Below are 25374 nucleotides of genomic sequence, written 5' to 3' on the forward strand. Positions count from 1 at the left end.
CACCAACCTCGGTGTCTGAGGCACCAACCTCGGTGTCTGAGGCACCAACCTCGGTGTCTGAGGCTGCACCAACCTCGGTGTCTGAGGCACCAACCTCGGTGTCTGAGGCGCCAACCTCGGTGTCTGAGACTGCGCCAACCTCGGTGTCTGAGGCACCGGCCTCGGTGTCTGAGGCTGCCCCGCCTCGGTGTCTGAGGCACCAACCTCGGTGTCTGAGGCTGCACCGGCCTCGGTGTCTGAGGCTGCACCAACCTCGGTGTCTGAGGCACCAACCTCGGTGTCTGAGGCGCCAACCTCGGTGTCTGAGGCTGCACCAACCTCGGTGTCTGAGGCTACACCGGCTCTGGGTCACTGTCCGTGTGGAGTTTGCACATTCTCTCCGTGCCTGCGTGGGTTTCACCCCCACAACCCAAAGGTGCACAGGGTAGGTGGATTGGCGACGCCTAAATTGCCCCTCGATTGGAAAAAATTAATTGGGTACTCTAAATTATTTTAAATATAAACAAAGTACCTCATGACATCGCGCAGCCACTGAAGTATTTGATCAATGAATGGGAAACACAGCCAGAAATGTGCGCACCGCAAGGTCCCACAAACGACAACGGGATCATTCTCTTCACCGCTAAATATGGTGACTCAACGAAACAGATAAGAAAAGACAAAAAGCACCAGGTGGTCTCTTGTTTTCTGTCCCTCAATCCCAGCCAACCAGCAATTTCAGCAAGTATCAGCGATCGAGAGGTGTGATGCCAATGTGGCCGAATAGCCCTCCCTCCTGTGACACGCGCCGAAATGTGGACAAGAGATCGAAGAGTTCCCTTTACTCTTTGATGGGATGTGGGCGTCGCTGGCTGGACCCAGCATTTGTTGCCCATCCCTAATTGCCCTTGCTGTGCGTGGGTCGCCCGGCCATCCCAGAGGGGGGCATTTAAGAGTGAACCACATTGCTGTGGGTCTGGAGTCACGTGTAGGCCAGACCGGGTAAGGACGGCAGATTTCCTTCCGTAAAGGACGCAAGTGAACCAGTGTTTTTGCGACAATTAAACTTTCATGGTCGTCATTACTCAGTCCAAAGATGTGCAGGTTAGGTGGATTGGCCATGCTAAATTGCCCCTTAGTGTATAAAGATGTGCAGGTTAGGTGGATTGGCCATGCCAAATTGCCCCTTAGTGTATAAAGATGTGCAGGTTAGGTGGATTGGCCATGCCAAATTGCCCCTTAGTGTATAAAGATGTGCAGGTTAGGTGGATTGGCCGTGCTAAAATTGCCCCATAGTGGCCAAAGATGTACAGGTTAGGTGGGGTTACAAGGATAGAACGGGGTAGTGGGCCTGGGTAGGGTGCTCTTTTGGAGGGTCAATGCAGGCTCGATGGGCCGAATGGTCTCCTTCTGCATTGAAGGGATTCTGTGGATTACTGAGACCAACTTTCATTTCTAGATTTATTAATTGAAATTTAGTTCCATCACGGCAGCTGCTACCCACATTCAGTATCGTGGCCAGCTGGATTACGGGTACCAGTAACATCCTCCCTCTGATCACCATCTCGCCCTCAAACCAGATGTCAATATGAGCCAATATCTTCAGGAGGTGGCACAGTGGTTAGCACTGCTGCCCCACAGCGGCAGGGACCCGGGTTCAATTCCGGCCTCGGGTGATTAAGCGGAGTTCTCCCCGTGTCTGCGTGGGTTTCCTCCGGATGCTCCGGTTCCCTCCCACGAGACCAAAGATGTGCGGGCCAGGTGGGGTTACGGGGGGATAGGATGGACGGTGTGGGGGGGGGGGGGGGTGGGGAGTGGGCCTGGGTAGTGTGGCGTGGGCATCACGTTGAGCGGTGAGCCTCCATCCTTGCCAGGGCCATTCCCTCCGCAGGCCGGCAGGGAGAAGACATGTTTGCCTGGCAGGCCGCCTTCTCTTTTTGTTTCTGCTGACCTCATCCAGTTCCTTGTTTGCCAGTGTCACGATGAATGGAGGGTGGTAAAGGGAGAGGGAGGGGGAGACTCGACACTGCCCTGTGATAGCACAGGGGAGGAGCCTCATGATGTCAGCGAAGAGGAGTTTCCACACACAATGTCAGCTCCCAGTCTCCATCTGAGCAGCAGTGTGCAGGGATCCCACTGAAGGACTGACACACCAGTGAGTACAGGACCATCTTCTTCACAATGTCAATGCTGCGATTTACTGTTAACCCCCCCCCCCCCCCCCTCCCTCCAACCTCTCCTTTAAGGCGCTTTCCCTTCTGCTAAACGTATAGAATTTTTACAAATGTAATCTGTGCTGGGTCAGACTGTTGTTGCAGTGATGAATTGTGCTGCATTGGAGCGAGGTATCATTTATTCGGGGCTGGGTGCTCAGAGGCTGCCCTTGCTTCCAATCCTTCACCTCCCCCCCCCCCCTCCTCCCCCACCCTCAGTGTCCCTGTGTGTTTCCTTTTCTTTTTTATAAAATTCCCCTTGCAGCATTTCACCGGGCACGGGTTTGACTGCTGCAGCAACACAGACCTTCTGCAGCTTCCTAATGTCACAACGGAGCAGCGTTGGAGGGCTGGTGGTGCAGTGCGTTGCTGAGATGGGGTTGGTTCCTGACCTGTCACTCAGGGATTCGTCTGCAACAGAAGCTGGGGATGGGGGGGGGGGGGGGGGGGACTTGATGAATTACAAAAGGAGAATGCGGCGAAAGTGCGACCAGGCTCTGCTCTCTCTCTCTCTCTCTCTGTGATTTGCAGAGCCTCTGCCGTGCCTCAGTGAACACAAATCAGAGACCCTCCCGAAGGTGCTGAATCCGCCTGCAGCAGATCCCAGCCCAGCGCAAGAAAGGGAAGCTGCTGTCACGGCCAAGGTCATGTCTACCTGCAGGGCAATGGGAGAGAAAGGACCACTTGCATTGGTGTAGCGCCTTCCACAGCGTCCCCCCCCCCCCCCCTGTGCTGTCTACACAGGGAACAAATGTGTACACAGCAAGATCCCAAGGATGCAGGAGCATCTTTTTCAGTTGGTTGGGAGATAAATATTGATGAAATGAAAATCGCTTATTGTCACCAGTAGGCTTCAATGAAGTTACTGTGAAAAGCCCCTAGTCGCCACATTCCGGCGCCTGTCCGGGGAGGCTGGTACGGGAATCGAACCGTGCTGCTGGCCTGCCTGGGTCTGCTTTAAAAGCCAGCGATTTAGCCCAGTGTTCTAAACCAGCCCCTGCCGCTAAACCAGCCCCTGATCGCCCCCCCCCCCCCCCGCACTGCTCTATTTTGCCATGATGTGGAGATGGCGGCGTTGGACTGGGGTGAGCACAGTAAGAAGTCTTACAACACCAGGTTAAAGTCCAACAGGTTTGTTTCAAACACTAGCTTTCTGAGCGCAGCTCCTTCACCTGAGGAAGGAGCAGTGTTCCGAAAGCTAGTGCTTGAAACAAACATGTTGGACTTTAACCTGGTGTTGGAAGACTTCTTACTGTGCTCTTTTTTTGCAGTAGCGCAATAAGATTTTTTTGTGTCCTCTTGTAAAGGCAGGCAGGGTTATAGTTTAACGTCTTACCCAAATTGGTTAGCTCTGGTGGTGGATACTGTGTCAGTCTGGGGCATGTGCTCCAGGCTCTGGAGCGGGGGTTTGAACCCAGAGCCAGCTGGCGGCCAAACTAACTGAGCCATGGCGGAGACTGGAGGGCAGGGGTGTAAGGCCATTGTGGGACAAGCGTTCCCAGACCGGAGATGCACTGTTAAACTGGGAGCAGTCATGCCCTCTGAGCAGGGAGGGAAGGATCACTGTGGCATTATTTTGAAGACGAGCGGGAGAGTTCATCTCGGTGTCCTGGCTAATGAAGTGAATGTCCCAGGGGGCCACAGGTTGCTTTCCCCTTTGAGTGGGGGAGAGCTGACTGGTGGTGATTCAACCTGAGGGTCACCGCACCTCAGGCGAGGGTCAAGGTTGAGAAGGCGGGGCCTTCACGAATAACCTCAGCCGGTACAGGGATTGAACCCGCCCTGTTGGCCTCGCTCCACATCATTAATCGGCTGTCCAACCAACTGAGTAAACCGGGCCCCTCTGTCTAATATTTATCCCTCAACTAAAAATAATCCACAGAACCCCTACGTTGCATAAGCAGGCCATTCGGCCCATTGAGTGCACTGACCCTCCTAAAGAGCACTGTACATTCCCCCCATCCTGTCCTGTAATCATGGCCAATTCACCTAACCTGCATATCTTTAGACTGTGGGAGGAAACCCACGCAGACACGGGGAGAACGTGCAGACTCCTCACAGACAGTGACCCAAGGTTGGAATCGAATCCGGGTCCCTGGCGCTGTGAGGCAGTAGTGCTAACCACTGTGCCACCGTGCTGCTGTGCATCACCTTATTACACCAGTGGCTACATTTCAAAAGTACGCAATTGGCTGAAAAGCACTTTGGGAACGTCCTGAGGTTGTGAAAGGCGCTACAGAAATGTAAGTCTGTCTTGCCGTTGTGATCAGAAGAATAGAACCTTCTGGTCCGTTTTCCTTGGTTTTTCTTTTAACCTGATAGGTCGCCAGTGAAAACAAAACTTTGCAACGCTGGAATGTAGCCATTCTGTTGGGAGCCTCCCGTTACTGTGATTAATCTGACGCGTTGGCTGCCTTGTTCAAAATATGATAACTGTCTCAGAAAGTTGCCCTGTTTGATTCTGTCAATCTTCCCTCAAAGGTCAGCGTGCCGTTGCACCCGCGCGATTCCCAGCGATTGGGGTTAACTGACGATCGACACCATGGAGAACAATGTGGAAAACAACATGGAACCTAAGTCGGAGCAGGATGAGATGCAGCGATGCGCTGACCAGATCACGGATGAGGTGAGTGACATTCCACGCACGGGGAAAGGTGTTGAAGAAGTGTTAGAGCAGCGCTCTCAGACGGGACAGGGAGTTCAAATGAAAGAGGAATTGTGACCAGCATCGCAGTCTTAAGACAATAGAGACCCGAGAACAGAAAATGATGGGAACACTCGGCATGTCTGTCAGCAACTGTGGAGAGAGAAACCGAGTTAATGGGCCCTCCGCTGCTCCCAGCCCCGCGTTTCCCGCTGCTCCTCAATGGGTTTTCCCAGTGAAGTCACTCCACGCCGCCGGGGAACCCTCGGGCGGGGCTGCCGGCGGGAATCGCGAATCCCGACGGCCGGAGAATTCCGGCCAACGTTCCCGAGCCCACACGACCCTTCTGCAGAACTCAAGACAACTGAGCTGGATGCGGAAAGAAGAAGGGAGAAAGGAAGTAAGAGGCTGGGCTCAACTCTCCGCCGCTCAGCCCCGGGATCGTGAACCACGGTCGGGCGGAGAACCAGGCGTCCGGCCGAAATCGGGGCCGGCTCCGGGCGCTGAAGCGACTGCTATGCCCCTCCCCCCCCCCCCCCCCCCCCCCCAATGCTGACGTAGGGATCGAGGTTCACACCTGCTAATGGATTCAAATGGGTCTTAAAGACTCATCCGCATCCACTGAACGGGCCCGGCACCGTATTCTCCAGTCCCGCGTTATTCTCCGGTCCTCTGGACTGGGAATCGCGTGGGTGGGATTTACCAAACGTGAGCCTGACGTGGCGGACCTCGTGGTGGGCCAAGGGAATAACCTCTTTAGGGGATTGGCCCCAAAGTCCATCCGAGGGACATCCCACCCCCCCTGCAGAATGCACACTCTGCCCATTCCCTCCAGAAAGGGATATTTTTGGGGGGGGCCTCTGTGGGGGCCTCCCTCTATTTAAGGGGTCCCTTTAGTTCGGATGTCTCTGTGGGGCTTCTCCCTATTAAGGGGCCCCAGGCAGAGGTCTTCCTATTAAGGGGGTTCCTGGGAAGGGTGTCCCTTTTAAGGGGGTTCCTGGGGGGGGTCTCCCTAGTTAGGGGGGTCTCTGTGGGGAATCTATCTAGTTAGGGGTCCCTGTCAGATGGGGTTCCTTTAGTTAGGCGCTCCTTGAGGGGTGTCTCCCTATTTTGGGGGGTCCCTGGAGTGGATCTCTCTATTTTGGATGCCCGTGGGGGGGTGGGGGGTCTGATCATCCCCGCACTTTGGGGAAGGGGGGCACTCAAAACATCCGGGGGTGCAGGTCTGATTTGCAGTACGGAGGGAGGGGCTTCGCAATCGGCCCGCCCACTCAAAATGGCAGCCCAATAGCAGGATTCCCGTGGGAATCACTCGTGTCACTCGGCATGTAGAAATTTGCATGGCGGTGACACTGAATTGCTTAGGGAGAGACTTAAAGGGTGTACAGTGCTCAAAGCAGATAAGTCGCCTGTTAAGGACAGGATCAGAACGATATGGGATGGGTTACCAAGGAAAATAAAGAAAACTGCAACGGCTGGCTGCAATTTTCCATTCCTCTGTTGATATGGAGATAGTGCCAGAAGGAAAGAGTTGCATTTATATAGCACCTTTTCACTGGACACCGCAAAACACTTTGCAGCCAACAAAATACTTCTGACGTGTAGTCACTGTTGTAAGTAGCGAACACAGCGGCCAATTTGCGCACAGCAAACTCCCAGAGGCAGCAATACGACAATGACGATGTGTGTTTCTGTGCGTTAGCTGAGGGAAACATTCTGGGTAGCACAGCGAGGAGAGTTCCTCTGCTCTTTGTCAAAATAGTGCCGCGGGATCTTTCACACCCACCACAGCAGGCAGGAAGGCAGACCGTTGCTCTGGCAGTGCGGTGCTCCCTCAGTACTGCGCTGGATTGTTAGGTCTGGAGTGGGACTTGAACTCAGAACCTTGTGCGGGCTAATAAACGGATTAAGCATCGGTTTGTTCAAGGGATATCATGTTTGACCGACTTGATTAGAATTTTAGGTTAAAGTCATGTGGTAGATGCTGTGTACAGACGGCACGGTAGCACAGTGGTTATCACTGTTGCTTCAAGGCGCCTGGGTCCCAGGTTCGATTCCCAGCTTGGGTCACTGTCTGCGCGGAGTCTGCATGTTCTCCACGCGTCTGCGTGGGTTTCCTCCGGGTGCTCCGGTTTCCTCCCACAAGCCCCGAAAGACGTGCTTGTTGGGTGAGTTGGACATTCTGAATTCTCCCTCGGTGTACCCGAACAGGCGCCGAAATGTGGCGACTAGGGGCTTTGCACAGTAACTTAATTGCAGTGTTAATGTAACCCTACTTGTGACAATAAAGATTATTATTATGTGGTCTTTCAAAATATCTTTGAGAACGTACTACTAATTGTCTTGCTGGCAAACTTGAAGCCCATGGGACATTGTTAAGGTGTTCCCCAGGGCTCAGAATTAGGACCTCTGCTTTGTTTTGATATTTAATGGACGATTCTTCGGCCCTGCTCCCCCAGGCGTAAATCACGTTATTCCCAGACACTCTCGCGAGAGGGCCATAACGTGATTTGCATCAGGGGGATCTCATTTTGAGATTCTCTCCACCCCCCCGCCGGCTGGTGATGGAGTCTGGTTCACGCCCAGCGAGGACGTGGACCAGGTTAGCATATTTAAATCCTCATTAACGTAACTCAGATTCGTGCCAGGGAGCAGTGCCAGGGCACTGAATCAGGGATTCTGAAAATGTGGGGTTGGGTCCTTTGGCGACCCCATAGCGGGGTTTGGGGGCAGGGTCTGAGATAGAGATTGTGGTTGGGGGGGGGGGGGTTCTTTGGTAAATTGAGAATCTGACATATTCCTGGGCTCCGGAGCTTCCTTAATGACTCGAACGTCCCCCTCCACTGCCTTGTGCAGTGATTCTGTGGCCTAGATGCTCTGCACTTTGTGCCTGGAAAATGTCCTTGCTCCTCTTCAGACACAGTCTCCCCTCTGCAAACCTTTTTAAAACTTGACCCGGGTTGCTGAAGCTCTCCTCCTCACTCTTCCCTGTAATGTAGATGTCACCCAAGTAGACTGGTACCTGAGGAATGCCTTGTAACTGGCTGTCCATCGTCCTTTGAAAGATCGACAGACTGGAAGTTACGCCAAAAACCAAACGATTGTACTTAAACAACCCTGTGTGCGTGTTGATGATCATGTGCTACTTTTAACCTTCCTCTGGCACGAGTCGTTGAGAAGCTTGACTCATGTCCAGTTTTGAAAACATCTTGCCTCCCCCAAGAGTTGCAAATAAATCTTCCACCCGAGGTAACGGGTAAGCATCTAACTTGGAAACGGTTAATGTTGAGCTTGTCACCACATATGTGTTCCGTCATCAGTTTTGAGGACAGGAACGATTGGAGCTGCCCAACTGAGAAAACTGAACAGGCTCAATGATTCCAACCCCTCCTCCAACCCCGGGCAGCACGGTAGCATGGTGGTTAGCATAAATGCTTCACAGCTCCAGGGTCCCAGGTTCGATTCCCGGCTGGGTCACTGTCTGTGCGGAGTCTGCACGTCCTCCCCGTGTGTGCGTGGGTTTCCTCCGGGTGCTCCGGTTTCCTCCCACAGTCCAAAGATGTGCGGGTTAGGTGGATTGGCCATGCTAAATTGCCCGTAGTGTCCGAAAAAGTAAGGTTAAGGGGGGGGTTGTTGGGTACTGGCACCCTGCCCACTTGGACCCTGCCCACTGGCACCCTAGCCACTGGCACCCTGGCTACTGGCACCCTGGCCACTGGGACCCTGGCCACTGGCACCCTGCCCACTGGGACCCTGGCCACTGGCACCCTGCCCACTAGGACCCTGCCCACTGACACCCTGGCCACTGGCACCCTGGCCACTGGCACCCTGCCCACTGGGACCCTGCTCACTGACACCCTGGCCACTGGCACCCTGGCCCCTGGGACCCTGGCCACTGGCACCCTGGCCACTGGCACCCTATCCACTGGCACACTGGCCACTGGCACCCTGGCCACTGGCACCCTGGCCACTGGCACCCTGGCAGCACCAACTGGAAGTTGGAGTTGGCACTGCCAGAGTGGCACTGGCAAGGGGGTGAGCTGAAAGGGGCGGGGCCTTAGGTGACCCCAGGCGGAGTATCGTTCACTAGTGGGGTGGGGGTGCCAATGAGGATGGATGGACGGGGCAAGTCTGGTCACCCTGTGTGGTGTGTTGGGTGACATGGAGGGGGTTTGTCGCTGGGGTCAAGGGTCGGGGTGTTGCCCATGTCTTTAGGGGGTTGCAATGACCATGGGTGTGGGGGAAGGACGACCTTCAACTTAACTTTGAGATCCCTGAGGAGCCGGTCTTGCCAAGAGTGAGGGAGAATTCTAAGTGCTGGATTCTCCATTCGCGAGACCGAGGGGTGGGGTCTCTGCCACCTGACACAGGTAACGGAGTTCTCGATGCAGCGGAGAATCGGGCATTCCAGTTCTCCGGTCACCCGCTGGCAACGGAAGTGAGGTACACGCCTCGCGCCGTTGGGAGGGTAACTATGGGTGTTTTGAACCCATTCGCATCCAATTATCAAGCTAGAAACCCGTGTCTCCACACCTCCATGATGCAAGCATTATTAATCGTGACCCTGACGTGGTGCACCTCATAGTGGATCAGGGGGTAAGTATGTAACGTTGGTGCCCCCAAAGTTTATCGGAGGGCCCCCCCCCCCCCCACAAAGCAAATTCTGCCCATTTCACCCCAGTCCCCATTAGACCCCCAGTGAATTCCTTGCCCAGTGAAGCAGTTGAGGCTCCTTCATTACATGTTTTTAAGGTAAGATAGATAGTTTTTTGAAGAATAAAGGGATTAAGGGTTATGGTGTTCGGGCCGGAAAGTGGAGCTGAGTCCACAAAAGATCAGCCATGATCTAATTGAATGGCGGAGCAGGCTCGAGGGGCCAGATGGCCTACTCCTGCTCCTAGTTCTTATGTTCTTATGTTCTTATGTTCTTATACCCCCTCATATCTGAGACCCCCTTATCAGAGACCCCTATATTAGACACCCCCATATCAGAGACCCCATATCAGAGACTCCCCCCACATCAGAGACCTCCTCATATCGCAGTCCCACCATATCAGAGACCCACTATTGCAGTCCCACCATATCAGAGACCCACCATCGCAGTCCCACCATATCAGAGACCCACCATCGCAGTCCCACCATATCAGAGACCCACCATCGCAGTCCCACCATATCAGAGACCCACCATCGCAGTCCCACCATACCAGAGACCCACCATCGCAGTCCCACCATATCAGAGACCCACCATCGCAGTCCCACCATACCAGAGACCCACCATCGCAGTCCCACCATATCAGAGACCCACCATCGCAGTCCCACCATATCAGAGACCCACCATCGCAGTCCCACCATACCAGAGACCCACCATCGCAGTCCCACCATATCAGAGACCCACCATCGCAGTCCCACCATATCAGAGACCTCCCCAACAGTAACCTCTGCCTGGAAGCTGAAATCCAGGCAGAAACATTGAATAATTACTTTTCAGTCATCCACCCCTTATTCCTGCTGCCCCAGACACAAGTGTTGAAAGTAGCAGCTATTACTTCATTGAAAGCCAAAACATATCACAAGACTTTAACCTGCCCTTAAAACCCTTTGATCTGCGAGGCTTCTATTTCAAAGATAAATAGCTTTTAGTAGGCTGTAATTGACAGGGTATAGATTCCAGATATCCAGGTGTCTGCATTGTTTATTGTCATTTCCCTTCGCACTTGAATGCATCTCACTTAGCCAGCTAACTACAATGTTTATAAACATATAGCTATGATTGACAGATCCTTACTACATCAAAAGCAAATAAGTGCTTTCTTCTGAGAAAAAGTGGAAGTGAAAGCACTTATCTCCCAGATGTTTCTAACATTGCGATTAGCTTCACAGCTGGGTGCTTGTGATACATTCAAGTGTGGAGGGAAATGACAATAAAGAAGCTATTACCCTGTTAATTATAGCATACTAAAAGTTATTTCCCTTTTGCAGTGAAAGCACTTTGAAGTGTACTGGGCTTCGGAGGAAGCCTCTGACACTTGCAACAGCTGCTGGTTTGAACATTGCTGTCTGAGGCAGCAGGTGTTAGGAAAGGGTAAATGGAAATGGTGCGATTTTTCAACCTGCTGCCTGGATTTTCTCAGTTTTCAGGAAGGGGAGTTTGATGCGCTGTCTGATGGGGGGGGGTCTCTTTTGGGGGTCTGATGGGGGTCTGATGAGCGGGTCCCTTTTGGGGCTCTGATGAGGGTCTCTGTTGGGGGCCTAACCAGGTGTCCCTTTTTGGGCTCTGCTGGGGGATCTCTTTTGGGGGTCTAATGGGGGGGTGGGTTCGCTTTTGGGGGTCTGATGGGGGTTTCACTGTTCGGGTCTCTGATGTGGGGAAGGATTTGCATTGTCGGCGGGTGGGGGGGGGGGGCCCTTCCAAAGGACTTTGGGGACGCCAATGTTACACACTTACACACCCTTGACCCACCGTGGGGTCCACCGCGTCAAGGCCACACTTGGAATAACTTGCACATTCAGCCGAGAAGTGCGGAGCATCAGGGGGCCATGGGGATTGGGGCTTCCAGCCCATTAATTGGATCCAAATGGGTTGAAATGACCCTCTTTGCGTGCTCTCCGCCGGTGCTAGCTCCCTCCTCACTCGCTGCTGCCGCCGCCGGGACACCGGAGCACCGAAACAGGCGCCGGTCCCGTTTTTAGCCCGACCCTCAATTCTCCGCCAGATCAGGAACCCTGCTTCCGGTGGTGGGCAGCAGTGAATCCACCCCCTGAGCGCGAATTATGAACTGATCCGCCCCAAACCACGGAGCAGGAATCTCGCCGGGTTTTCCTGCTGGGGACAGCACTTGGCACTTTCATGGAGGATTCCGACCGCTGTGTGTTACAGAGCTTGGAGGATTCTGCCCCCTGTGTGTTACAGAGCTTGGAGGATTCTGCCTGCTGTGTGTTACAGTGCTTGGAGGATTCTGCCCGCTGTGTGTTACAGAGCTTGGAGGATTCTGCCCGCTGTGTGTTACAGAGCTTGGAGGATTCTGCCTGCTGTGTGTTACAGTGCTTGGAGGATTCTGCCCTCTGTGTTACAGAGCTTGGAGGATTCTGCCCGCTGTGTGTTACAGAGCTTGGAGGATTCTGCCCGCTGTGTGTTACAGAGCTTGGAGGATTCTGCCCGCTGTGTGTTACAGAGTTTGGAGGATTCTGCCCGCTGTGTGTTACAGAGCTTGGAGGATTCTGCCCGCTGTGTTACAGAGCTTGGAGGATTCTGCCCGCTGTGTGTTACAGTGCTTGGAGGATTCTGCCCTCTGTGTTACAGTGCTTGGAGGATTCTGCCCGCTGTGTGTTACAGAGCTTGGAGGATTCTGCCCGCTGTGTGTTACAGAGCTTGGAGGATTCTGCCCGCTGTGTGTTACAGAGCTTGGAGGATTCCGCCCGCTGTGTGTTACAGAGCTTGGAGGATTCTGCCCCCTGTGTGTTACAGAGCTTGGAGGATTCTGCCCTCTGTGTGTTACAGTGCTTGGAGGATTCTGCCCGCTGTGTGTTACAGAGCTTGGAGGATTCTGCCCGCTGTGTGTTACAGAGCTTGGAGGATTCTGCCCGCTGTGTGTTACAGAGCTTGGAGGATTCTGCCCGCTGTGTGTTACAGTGCTTGGAGGATTCTGCCCGCTGTGTGTTACAGAGCTTGGAGGATTCCGCCCGCTGTGTGTTACAGAGCTTGGAGGATTCTGCCCGCTGTGTGTTACAGAGCTTGGAGGATTCCGCCCGCTGTGTGTTACAGTGCTTGGAGGATTCTGCCCGCTGTGTGTTACAGTGCTTGGAGGATTCTGCCCGCTGTGTGTTACAGTGCTTGGAGGATTCTGCCCGCTGTGTGTTACAGAGCTTGGAGGATTCTGCCCTCTGTGTGTTACAGAGCTTGGAGGACTCCGCCCGCTGTGTGTTACAGAGCTTGGAGGATTCTGCCCGCTGTGTGTTACAGTGCTTGGAGGATTCTGCCCGCTGTGTGTTACAGTGCTTGGAGGATTCCGCCCGCTGTGTGTTACAGAGCTTGGAGGATTCTGCCCGCTGTGTGTTACAGAGCTTGGAGGATTCTGCCCTCTGTGTGTTACAGAGCTTGGAGGATTCTGCCCGCTGTGTGTTACAGAGCTTGGAGGATTCTGCCCGCTGTGTGTTACAGAGCTTGGAGGATTCCGCCCGCTGTGTGTTACAGAGCTTGGAGGATTCTGCCCGCTGTGTGTTACAGTGCTTGGAGGATTCTGCCCGCTGTGTGTTACAGAGCTTGGAGGATTCTGCCCGCTGTGTGTTACAGTGCTTGGAGGATTCTGCCCGCTGTGTGTTACAGTGCTTGGAGGATTCTGCCCGCTGTGTGTTACAGAGCTTGGAGGATTCTGCCCGCTGTGTGTTACAGAGCTTGGAGGATTCTGCCCGCTGTGTGTTACAGAGCTTGGAGGATTCTGCCCGCTGTGTGTTACAGAGCTTGGAGGATTCTGCCCGCTGTGTGTTACAGAGCTTGGAGGATTCTGCCCTCTGTGTGTTACAGTGCTTGGAGGATTCTGCCCGCTGTGTGTTACAGAGCTTGGAGGATTCCACCCGCTGTGTGTTACAGAGCTTGGAGGATTCTGCCCGCTGTGTGTTACAGTGCTTGGAGGATTCTGCCCGCTGTGTGTTACAGAGCTTGGAGGATTCTGCCCTCTGTGTTACAGTGCTTGGAGGATTCTGCCCGCTGTGTGTTACAGAGCTTGGAGGATTCTGCCCGCTGTGTGTTACAGAGCTTGGAGGATTCTGCCCGCTGTGTGTTACAGAGCTTGGAGGATTCTGCCCTCTGTGTGTTACAGTGCTTGGAGGATTCTGCCCTCTGTGTGTTACAGAGCTTGGAGGACTCCGCCCGCTGTGTTACAGTGCTTGGAGGACTCCGCCCGCTGTGTGTTACAGTGCTTGTGGCATTGCCACTTTGCTGTCTTCCACCGTTACTGAGCTGCGGGGTAGGGTGAAGAGGGCGCGGATCGCCAAATCTCAACCATAGAAAAACCGCTCAGATCTCCGGACGATGCAGATTAGCCAGGCATTCTGAGGGTACACGAAAGAGTCTCGCAACATTCCCAAAGGACGTTACGACTAACGACGTACTCTTAAAGTGTGCGTACCGGCCTCCCCCAACAGGCGGCGGAATGTGGTGACTGGGGGCTTTTCACAGTCACTTCATTGAAGTCTACTTGTGACAATAAGCGATTATTATTGGGCAGCACGGTAGTTCAGTTAGCACAATTGCTTCACTGCTCCAGGGACCCAGGTTCGATTCCTGGCTTGGGTCACTGTCTGTGCGGAGTCTGCATGTTCTACCCGTGTGTGCGTGGGTTTCCTCCGGGTGCTCCAGTTATCTCCCACAGTCCAAAGATGTGCAGGTTAGGTGGATTGGCCACGATAAATTGCCCTTAGTGTCCAAAATTGCCCTGAGTGTAGGGTGGGGTTACTGGGTTATGGGGATAGGGTGGAGGTGTTGACCTTGGGTGGGGTGCTCTTTCCAAGAACTGGTGCAGACTCGATGGGCCGAATGGCCTCCTTCTGCACTGCAAATTCTATGAAAGTGGAGTCACTGTTGTAGGAAACATCGCTGATGGTGGGATTCCCTCTTCCCGCTGCTTGTCAATGGGATTTATTATTGAAGCCCCCCCCCCCCCCTGTCGCCGGGGGGATGGGGGAGGGACGGGAATCCCAACGGCGGGAGAATCTCGGCCCGCGGTATCTGAGAGACGGGGGCACCCCTGACGGTGCAGCACGGGAATGTCGGCCTACATTTTGTGCTCGAGCCTCTGGAGTGAGACCTGGGTCCAGAGTCAAAGGGAAAAGTGCTATTACCAAAGCGTTGCGCAGGAAGCTTTGGATACAGAAGCTGACTCTGCTCCCCAGAGAGAGCGTCCGCACGACACAGGCAGGGCCGCAGAGCGAGAAATAATGAGAGGAGCCACTTAGCCAGGCCCTGCAGCTCTTTGCAAACGCAGATTGCTGCTTTTAACAGAGAATATTGCAGCAGAGAAGGAGGCCGTTTGGCCGTTCATCCTCCTGCCAGTGTCGTTTTTTTAACCCTTTCAAAAATCTACCCAATTCCACTTTGAGAGCTGCCCGCGAATCTGCTTCTGCTGCAGGATGTTGTTATGGTCAGTCACAGCCTCTATGGCCAAGCTTGTACCCGATTGATGGGGCTGAAAATCTCGCACCAGGGCCTGCCTGCCTTTGACGACACTTTTGGGACTTGGGGCCTTGAGATATCAACCAGCCAATCACTGGCAGCGTTGCTCAGCAAGCCGGCCAATCGTGGCAGCTTCGCGGCTGGCGCAGTTAATGAATATTAACCAGCCCTCATATAAAAAATTAATAACGGTCCATTAGTAACAGTCTGGCAGCCTTTCAGTGGCAGAATGCTGAGAATGTCAATGAGCTGCTTCGGAGGGCTGGAAAAGCGGGAGTGCTGTGTTAATAGCCAATTCAACAAACCTTCAGCATGTGTGCAGACAATTGGCCGCTCCGGCCTAATTCTGAGCAAGGAGCCCGTCACTTGCAGCCTTGAATTCCGATGAGCTTTTTACTGGACGGGTGCCACGTGCAGAATTGATTTTTGATTATGCCGCAAAGATGGTAACTGCAGGGATAGTAACTCAAGTGGGACAGAGACGTCGGCCACACGGGGCCTCTCGACCAACAGAAGCTCAGCAGTGGGAGCCAAAAGGGCAACGAATATTGCGCAGGCCCGTGCACAGGATGAACTTGCCTTTCAGGATGTCCCCAAGCGTTTCACGGCCAAGTGTGTTATTTTTCCTCATTAGAAAAATGTAGCCGCTCTTGTAACGTGGGAAGCACAGCAACCAATATCTGCACAGCAAGATCCCACAAATAACGGGCAGCACGGTAGCATGGTGGTTAGCATAAATGCTTCACAGCTCCAGGGTCCCAGGTTCGATTCCCGACTGGGTCGCTGTCTGTGCGGAGTCTGCATGTCCTCCCCGTGTGTGCGTGGGTTTCCTCCGGGTGCTCCGGTTTCCTCCCACAGTCCAAAGGTGTGCGGGTTAGGTGGATTGGCCATGCTAAATTGCCCGTAGTATCCTAAAAAAGTAGGGTTAAGGGGGGGGTTGTTGGGTTGCGGGTATGGGGTGGATACGTGGGTTTGAGTAGGGTGATCGTTGTTCGGCACAACATCGAGGGCCGAAGGGCCTGTTCTGTGCTGTACTGTTCTATGTTCTAATGCGATAATGACCAGACAATCATTTCTTTGTGACGTTGGGCAATAAGGACTGGATGGGACATTGGAGGGTGATCAATGAATTGAGATCCCACTATCAAGAGATAAAAGGCCAGTTCCCCACCCGCTGAAACATCCCTTCTCACCCAGTGAGCCATAACTCCCTGCTTTATCCTATTGCCTTCGACCTAACCAGGACAAGCATCCCCTGTGCCCGTCAGCAGTACTCGGAATCTACTCCAAGGCCCCCACTATTATTGTTCTTTGCTGTGTGATCAAGAGTTACACGAGAACATGTGCCAATGATGTGCTCAATTGTTTAATTAATCTGTGTTTCATCATGTGAGTCTGGTAACTGATCTATGCTCACTATGCTTGATTGGTTGAACCTGGGTGATGACTCTGAGCTAAAGTAGACAGACTCTACCAGAAACTGTTGAAAAACTCTTGTATATAAACCTATTGCACATTTGGAGCACTGCAGAGATGACGCTAATTTCAAAGATATATAAAATAATGAATAATCCAACAGTACAAAACAGGCACAACCCCAATTCTTCCTTTCTGACCCTCCTGAACCTAAAACCTGCTCATAAGGAGGCACCTCAGCCCTACTATATCCATTTGGAGGCTTTAAACTCACATTGGCCACTGGATATTGACATTTCACCGCTGTATCAATACATCACAAAGCACAGTCCCACCCCTGGGATTCATGGCTTCAATCGCTGTGAAGGAATTAGACTGTGGGAGGATCTGTTTTTGCCACGTTAGTTATGAGATACGTATTGGCCGGGAACACTGGGAATAAATCCCCCACTCTTCTCCGAAATATTCCCATGGGATCCCTTACAGCGACCTGAGCGGTTGCTAATACACGCTAATGAAAGATATCACTGCCAACGGTGCATCAGCCCCTCAGCGCTGCACTGGGAACGTAAGCATGAATCCAATTCCCAGATCCTCGGATAATAGCGGAAAAAGCGGGACGCAGCTCGGCTTGGCAATGCACAATGCTCCCGAGGTAACCCGTTGGCATTGTTGCTATGCCGCAGACTGCAAGACAGACCGGGAGGCCGTTCGTAAAAAAAAATCTCACATCAATCGATTTGCAAATGCATTTTTAAAAATCTAACCCAAACACATAAAAATAGCATTAGCGCAATTAAAGAGGTTTTTTTTTTTGAGCAATAAGAATGTGCAATCAGAATTAATGTAGCGTGAAGTCTTTCTTTAAAGACTCCGCTGGGATCAGAGGATCTCAATTCAACGGTCGAGCGGTGATAATATTCTGGCATAGCGATGGATTGGGTTATATATCTGCTTGCTGCTGTCTGCACATTTGGAGCCTTGAAATTGCGCAAATTAATTTTCCATAGAAACCTTCCGACAGTCATACCTGAATAGCATTGACAGAGGATAGCAATAATAATCTTTATTAGTGTCACAAATAGGCTTACATTAACACTGCAATGAAGTTACTGTGAAAAGCCCCTCGTCGCCACACTCCGGCGCCTGTTTGGGTACACGGAGGGAGAATTCAGAATGGCCAATTCATCTAACAAGCACGTCTTTCGGGACTTGTGTCGGGAGCGTTTCCAAGGCCTGAGTATTGAGCCAGCCTTTACGTGTTGCTCCTCCCTCATTGTTGTGGCTTAGCTTAATAAACAGAGCAGACACACAACCTGGTTAAGACGGCATTATTACCCCAAGCTCGGTTTCATGTACACGAGAGATGGACCAGGATAATGCCAAGATCGATCTGCTAAACACTGATAAAAACACATCAATTATATGATTTCCAAAAATCATTAGCCCACCCCAGTTGGACTTTCATAGAATTTACAGTGCAGAAGGAGGCCATTCGGCCCATCGAGTCTGCACCGGCTCCTGGAAAGAGCACCCGACCCAAGGTTAACACCTCTACCCTATCCCCATAACTCAGTAACCCCACCCAACACTAAGGGCAATTTTGGACACTAAGGGCAATTTATCATGGCCAATCCACCTAACCTGCACATCTTTGGACTGTGGGAGGAAACCGGAGCACCCGGAGGAAACCCACGCACACACGGGGAGGATGTGCAGACTCCACACAGACAGTGACCCAAGCCGGAATCGAACCTGGGACCCTGGAGCTGTGAAGCAACTGTGCTATCCACAATGCTACCGTGCTGCCCTTATGTGCAATAAACGCTGACCCCCTCCCCTTGTGAATCAATCCCTATGGGCAAAGTCATTACAGCACCGGTTAACAACCATTCACTTCTTGGCCGTGCTAATTTAAATCAATTACATTGAAAACCTCAAAAAATTAAAATGATTAAACCCAAAGATCACAATGACACTACAAAAGTCTTCTTTTCGTACTAGCTTTTACTGTTCCCAAGGTACCCTTGTGTCGAACAACCCGGGAACACATGAATCCAGGAGCCTAAACTAAAAAGACACAACATGGCGACACAGAGGTTAGCGCCGCTGCCTCACAGCGCCAGGGACCCGGGTTTGATTCCGCCCTCGGGTGACTGTACGGAGTCTGCACGTTCTCCCCGTGTCTGCGTGGGTTTCCTCCGGGGGCTCCGGTTTCCTCCCACAGTCCAAAGATGCGCAGGTTGGGTGGCTTGGCCGTGCTAAATTGCCCCTTGGTCCGAAGATGCGCAGGTTAGGTGGATTGGCCGCGCTAAATTGCCCCTTGGTCCGAAGATGCACAGGTTAGGTGGGGTGGTGGGGTTACGGGGATAGGGCGGGAGCGTGGGCCTAGGTAGGGTGCTACTTTGGAGGGCCGGTGCGGACTCGATGGGCTCAATGGCCTCCTTATGCACTGTAGGAATTCTATGGATTCTAATTCCCAAAAGCACTGGAGAAATAATTGTAGCGTCAAATTAAAGTTTCATTTAATCCTCTTCAAATGTAATCTCTATGTACTTGAGTTGTTTGTAAAGCTTGATTTATAAAGTGAGAGAGAGGCTCACCAAGTAATAATTGTCATGTTGATATGTTGGTTGAAGCTGCTGTTTGCCCTCAGTTCCCCCGTATGAGCCAGAACTGAATTCAGGGAGTTTCCAATGTCCCGCTGTGTAGAACACATTCCCATAACACATCAACTCTCTTTGTGAACACATTGGTCTCGACATTAACAGACCACTATCCGAAACAGATCAAAATGTAAAAACATTTGGAGAAGGAGGCCATTCGGCCCATCGAGTCTGCACTGACCCACTTAAGCCCTCACTTCCACCCTACCCCCCTAACCCAATAACTCCTCCTAACCTTTTTGGTCACTAAGGGCAATTTATCATGGCCAATCCACCTAACCCGCACATCTTTGGACTTGTGGGAGGAAACCGGAACATCCGGAGGAAACCCACGCACACACGGGGAGAACGTGCAGACTCCGCACAGACAGCGAACCTGGGACCCTGGCGCTGTGAAGCCACAGTGCTATCCACTTGTGCTACCGTGCTGCCCAAACATGACCCTAATTCACGATGTATGTGCTGGTTTCTGTTTATACAGCAGTGGGTTTTGAGCTGGGTGGATGTCCGCTTTGGAAAGTGAGGACACTTTGTTAATACATTTAAATCATGTTCCCGGATCACTGATTCCGCTGACAGCTGTAAAGGTTTGGAGCTGCCAAGAATATAATGGGTTTGATTCCTGGATAAAAGCAAATTACTGCGGATGTTGGAATCTGAAACCAAAGAGAAAATGTCGGAAAATCTCAGCAGGTCTGGCAGCATCTGTAGGGAGAGAAAAGGGCAAACGTTTCAAGTCCAGATGAACCTTTGTCAAAGATGACCGCTTTGACAAAGGGTCACCTGGACTCAAAACGTTTGCTCTTTTCTCTCCCTACAGATGCTGTCAGACCTGCTGAGATTTTCCGGCATTTTCTCTTCGGCTCGATTCCTGGGGCGGGATTCTCCCGTACCCGGCGGGGCGGAGTGGCGTGAACCACTCCGGCGTCGGGCCGCCCTAAAGGTGCGGAATCCTCTGCACCTTCAGGGACTAGGCCCGCCCTGGAGAGGTTGGCGCCCCCCTGGCTGGCGGGATAGGGGCTTGGCGCCATGCCAACCGGCGCCGAAGGGCCTCCGCCGGCCGGCGCGAGTCAGCGCATGCGCAGGAGAGTTTGTCTCCGCATCGGCCATTGCGGAGGACCACAGCGGCCGATGCGGAGAAATAGAGTGCCCCCACGGCACTGGCCCGCCCGCGGATCAGTGGGCGGGGATCGGTGGGCCCCGATCGTGGGCCAGGCCACCATATGGGGGCACCTCCCGGGGCCAGATACCGCCGCGAGTGCCCAGGAACCCCGGAGCCCTCCCGCGCCGCCAGGTCCCGGGGGTAAGGGACCTACTCTAATTTACGCCGGTGGGACCGGCTACAGATGGGCGGGACTTCGGGCCATCGCGGGCTGGAGAATTCGGGCGGCCCCGGCGCCCATTGAGTTGCGCCGGACCCCGCCATTCTCCGAGGTGGGTGGTGCGACTCACGCGGGGCTGGTTTTTGGGGGGCGGGAGAATTGGGAGGATGGCAGGGGCGGGATTCACCCCGACCTCTGGTGATTCTCCCACCTGGCGGGGGGTCAGGGAATCCCGCCCCTGGTCTTTACAGAGTTAGCTTGTCGCAGGCACAATAGTTTTTGGAGTACAGCATTTAACCACATCTAGAACATAGAACGATACAGCGCAGTACAGGCCCTTCGGCCCTCGATGTTGCACCGACATGGGGCGTCCAAAAACTAAAGGCCATCTAACCTACACTATCCCATTATCATCCATATGCTTATCCAATAAACCTTTAAATGCCCTCAATGTTGGCGAGTTCACTACTGTTGCAGGTAGGGCATTCCACGGCCTCACCACTCTTTGCATAAAAAACCCACCTCTGACCTCTGTCCTATATCTATTACCCCTCAATTTAAGGCTATGTCCCCTCGTGCTAGCCACCTCCATCTGCAGGAGAAGGCTCTCACTGTCCACCCTATCTAACCCTCTGATAATTTTGTATGCCTCTATTAAGTCACCTCTTAACCTTCTTCTCTCTAACGAAAACAACCTCAAGTCCATCAGCCTTTCCTCATAGGATTTTCCCTCCATACCAGGCAACATCCTGGTAAATCTCCTCTACACCCGCTCCAAAGCTTCCACGTCCTTCCTATAATGAGGCGACCAGAACTGTACGCAATACTCCAAATGCGGCCACACTAGAGTTTTGTACAACTGCAACATGACCTCATGGCTCCGGAACTCAATCCCTCTACCAATAAAGGCCAACACACCATAGGCCTTCTTCACAACCCTATCAACCTGGGTGGCAACTTTCAGGGATCTATGTACATGGACACCGAGATCCCTCTGTGAAACACGCTTTCACGTATCTGATCGTCAGTCCAGAAGTAAAACACTCGAATACGTCAGTAACGAATATTCGTTTATTCACGGCCGGGACAAATCTCTAAGCAGTCGGGTAACTACCTTCGAGAAGTGCCAAAATCCCAGAATAAGGACTGTATTTTTATACATTTTACAGCTTAGGGGTGGTCCCCTTAAATTCCTAGATACACCTATGATTTGGCAAGGATCCAGAACATGTACATATATGGAATTATTCTTCGAGGTCGGGAGGTTATTTTTGACATAATCATTAGCACAAGTCACTATTAATATTGTTACAAAGGTTTTTCTTATCCCATGGCCAATGTTTATTTGTTTCAACTGGTCAACGAGCTTAATTGCGCTATCTCCGCAATAAAGTAACGCTTCCCATTCATTCCATTCTTTGACTTTTTGACCTCTCTGCTTTCACAGATGCGGGTCAGAACATTAAATAGTACTAAAGCCACACTCCCCTTTTTCCATCCCATGACCTTCTGACATCTCTGCTTTCACAGATGCCGGTCAGAACACGCTCCCTTTATTTCATCCCTTGACCTGTTGACATCTCTTTCACAGAGCTTTTCAGAACTGTTATATTAACCCTATCAGCGAAGTTCCAAATGAAATCCACTTCTACACCTCTGCACATCCACACTACCAAGAATTTTACCATTAGCCAAATATTCCGCATTCCTGTTATTCTTTCCAAAGTGAATCACCTCACACTTCTCTACATTAAACTCCATTTGCCACCTCTCAGCCCAGCTCTGCAGCTTATCTATGTCCCTCTGTAACCTGCAACATCCTTCCGCACTGTCTACAACTCCACCGACTTTAGTGTTGTCTGCAAATTTACTCACCCATCCTTCTGTGCCCTCCTCTAGATCATTTATAAAAATGACAAACAGGGAGGGAATAGTACACCAGCCATGGTTCCTGCTCTGTATCACCCCCATTCACCAAGTACCTGTTCCTGCATCGCCTCAAATTCAAAATTCCCATCCTTTTCTTCATATCACACTGTGGCTTCACTGCTGGAAACATAGGAGCCATTCAGCCCATCGAGCCTGCTGTGTTATTCAGTTAGATCATGGTTGGTCATCTACTTCAATACCACTTTCCCGCCCTGCCTCATTGATGCTCTTCGTATCCGGAAATCTATCGCATTCTCTCTTGAACTTCTCAGCGTTTGAGATTCCAGAGGTCTCGGGGAGAGAATTCCAAAGATTCACCATCCTGCGAGGGAAGAAATTCCTCCTCGTTTCAGCGCTGAATTCCCGGCCTCCTATTCTCAGACTGCATTCCCGGTCCTGGACTCAGCAGCCAAGGGGAAACAAGCATCCGCCCTGGGAGAATTTTAGACACTTCAATGAGATCATCCCTCATTCTTCGAAACTAGAGAATACAGTTTCCTCAATCTCTCCACATGAAACATCCCCACCACCCCAAGAGTCAGAATGGTGAACCTCTGTTCCACACCCTCTGTGGCAAGTACATCCTTCCTTCGATTAGGAGACCAGAACTGGACACAATACTCCAGGTGCGGTCTCACCCAGACAAGTGCAGCAGGATGTCTTCACTCCTGTTCTCAAATCCGCTTGCGATGGAGGCCAACGTACCATTTTCTGTTCCTGCCTGACTCGTGAGCAAGGACTCCCAGGCTCCTTTGACCACTCACACGGCCCAATCTCTCACCATTTGAGACATACTCTGTCTTTCTGTTTTTCCCACCAAAGTGGGCACTTATTCCCATTACATTCCGTCTGCCATGCTCTCGCCCATTCACCTAGTCCCGTTGAAGCCTCTCTGTATCCTCCTCATAACTTACATTCCCACCTAGGTTGCGTCACCAGCAAATGTGGAGATAATATTTTAGGTCCCCACACCCAAATTATTTATATCGATTATGAACAGCTGCGGCCTAAGCCACTGATCCGTGCGCTATCCCAATAGGAGCAGCCTGTCATCCAGAGTACGACCTCTTTATTCCTACTCTCTGCTTTCTGTCTGTTCACCAATTCTCAATTCGCCCCAGTATATAATAATAATCTTTATTGTCACAAGCAGGCTTACATTAGAACATAGAACATAGAACATAGAACAGTACAGCACAGAACAGGCCCTTCAGCCCTCAATGTTGTGCCGAGCCATGATCACCCTACTCAAACCCACGTATCCACCCTATACCCGTAACCCAACAACCCCCCCCCCCCCCCCTTAACCTTACTTTTATTAGGACACTACGGGCAATTTAGCATAGCCAATCCACCTAACCCGCACATCTTTGGACTGTGGGAGGAAACCGGAGCACCCGGAGGAAACCCACGCACACAGAGGGAGGACGTGCAGACTCCACACAGACAGTGACCCAGCCGGGAATCGAACCTGGGACCCTGGAGCTGTGAAGCATTTATGCTAACCACCATGCTACCCTGCTGCCCCTGCTTCATTAGCAATGAAGTTGTTAATTGCAATGAAGTTACTGTGAAAATCCCCTAATCGCCACATTCTGGCGCCTGTTCGGGTACACAGAGGGCGAATTCAGAATGTCCAATTCACCTAACAAGCACGTCTTTCGGGACTTGTGGGAGGAAACCGGAGCACCCGGAGGAAACCCACGCAGACACGGGGATAGCGTGCAGACTCCGCACAGTCACCCAAGCCGGGAATCGAACCTGGGTTCCTGGAGTTCTGAAGCAACGGTGCTAACCACTGTGCTACGTTCTCCCCTAATCCCATGTGCTCTAATTTTGTTTATTAGCCTTCTGTGCGGAACCTTACCTAAAGCCTTTTGAAAATCTAAATACACCAGAATCCAAACATCCCGCGAGGGTCACTGGACTCCTTACAGCCTTGCTTCAAACATGGAAAAAAGAGTAGAACTCCAGAGGTGAGGTGAGAGTGACTGCCCTTAACATCAAGGCAGCATTTGGCTGTGTATGGCATCAAGGAGCCTTCGCTAAACTGGAGACAATGGGAATCAGGGGAAAAAACCCAACTGGTTGGAGTCATACCCGGCACACAGGAAGATGGTTGTGGAGGTCGGAGGTCAATCATCCCAGCTCCAGGACATCACTGCCTGAGTTCCTCAGGGTCGTGTCCCAGGCCCAACCATTTTCAGCTGCTTCATCAATGACCACCCTTCCATCATAAGGTCAGAAGTGCGGATGTTCGTTGATAATTGCACAATGTTCAGCAACATTCGCGACTCCGCAGACACTGAAGCAGCCCATGTCCAAATGCAACAAGTTCTGGCCAATATCCAGGTTTGGACTAACAAATGGTAAGGAAGAGTCAGGCAATGACCATCTCCTATAAGAGAGGATCTAACCACGTTCCCTAGACATTCAATGGCATTACAATCGCCGAATCCCCCACAATCAACATCCTCGGGGGTTACCATTGACCAGAAACTGAACTTGACTACCCACATTAATACTGTGGCTACCAGGGCAGGTCAAAGGCTAGGAATCCTGCCGCGGGTAACTCACCACCTGACCCCTCAAAGCCTGTCTACCATCTTCAAGGCACAAGTCAGGAGTGTGATGGAATACTGAAAAATGAAATGAAAATCGCTTATTGTCACGAGTAGGCTTCAATGAAGTTACTGTGAAAAGCCCCTAGTCACCACATTCCGGTGCCTGTTCATGGAGGCTGGTACTGGAATTGAACCGTGCTGCTGGCCTGCCTTGGTCTGCTTTAAAAGCCAGCGATTTAGCCCACTGTGCTAAACCAGCCCCTCCACTTGCCTGGATGAGTGCAACTCCAACAACCCTTGAGGAGCTTGACACCATCCAGGACAAAGCAGCCCCGCTTGATTGCTCCCCCTTCCACAAACATTCACTCCTTCCACCACCGACACAGTGGCAGCCGTGTGTACCATCTACAAAATGCACTGAAAGGACTCGCCAAGGTTCCTTAGGCAGCACCTTCCAAACCCACGACCACTAC

General features: G+C 52.0%; 1 protein-coding gene across 1 annotated transcript in view; it reads left to right on the forward strand.

The window, feature by feature from the left end:
- Window positions 1-1982: 1982 nt before the first annotated feature.
- LOC119957864 (synaptosomal-associated protein 25) overlaps window positions 1983-25374 on the forward strand; it is a 127473-nt gene continuing 104081 nt past the window's right edge. The window contains exons 1-2 of the mRNA XM_038786025.1: window positions 1983-2134; window positions 4674-4818. Of these exons, the coding sequence (XP_038641953.1) occupies window positions 4735-4818 (84 nt within the window). The 5' untranslated portion in view covers window positions 1983-2134; window positions 4674-4734. The remainder of the gene's footprint in view (window positions 2135-4673; window positions 4819-25374) is intronic.

Source organism: Scyliorhinus canicula, chromosome 27 (assembly GCF_902713615.1).
Source record: "Scyliorhinus canicula chromosome 27, sScyCan1.1, whole genome shotgun sequence".
NCBI lineage: Eukaryota > Metazoa > Chordata > Chondrichthyes > Carcharhiniformes > Scyliorhinidae > Scyliorhinus > Scyliorhinus canicula.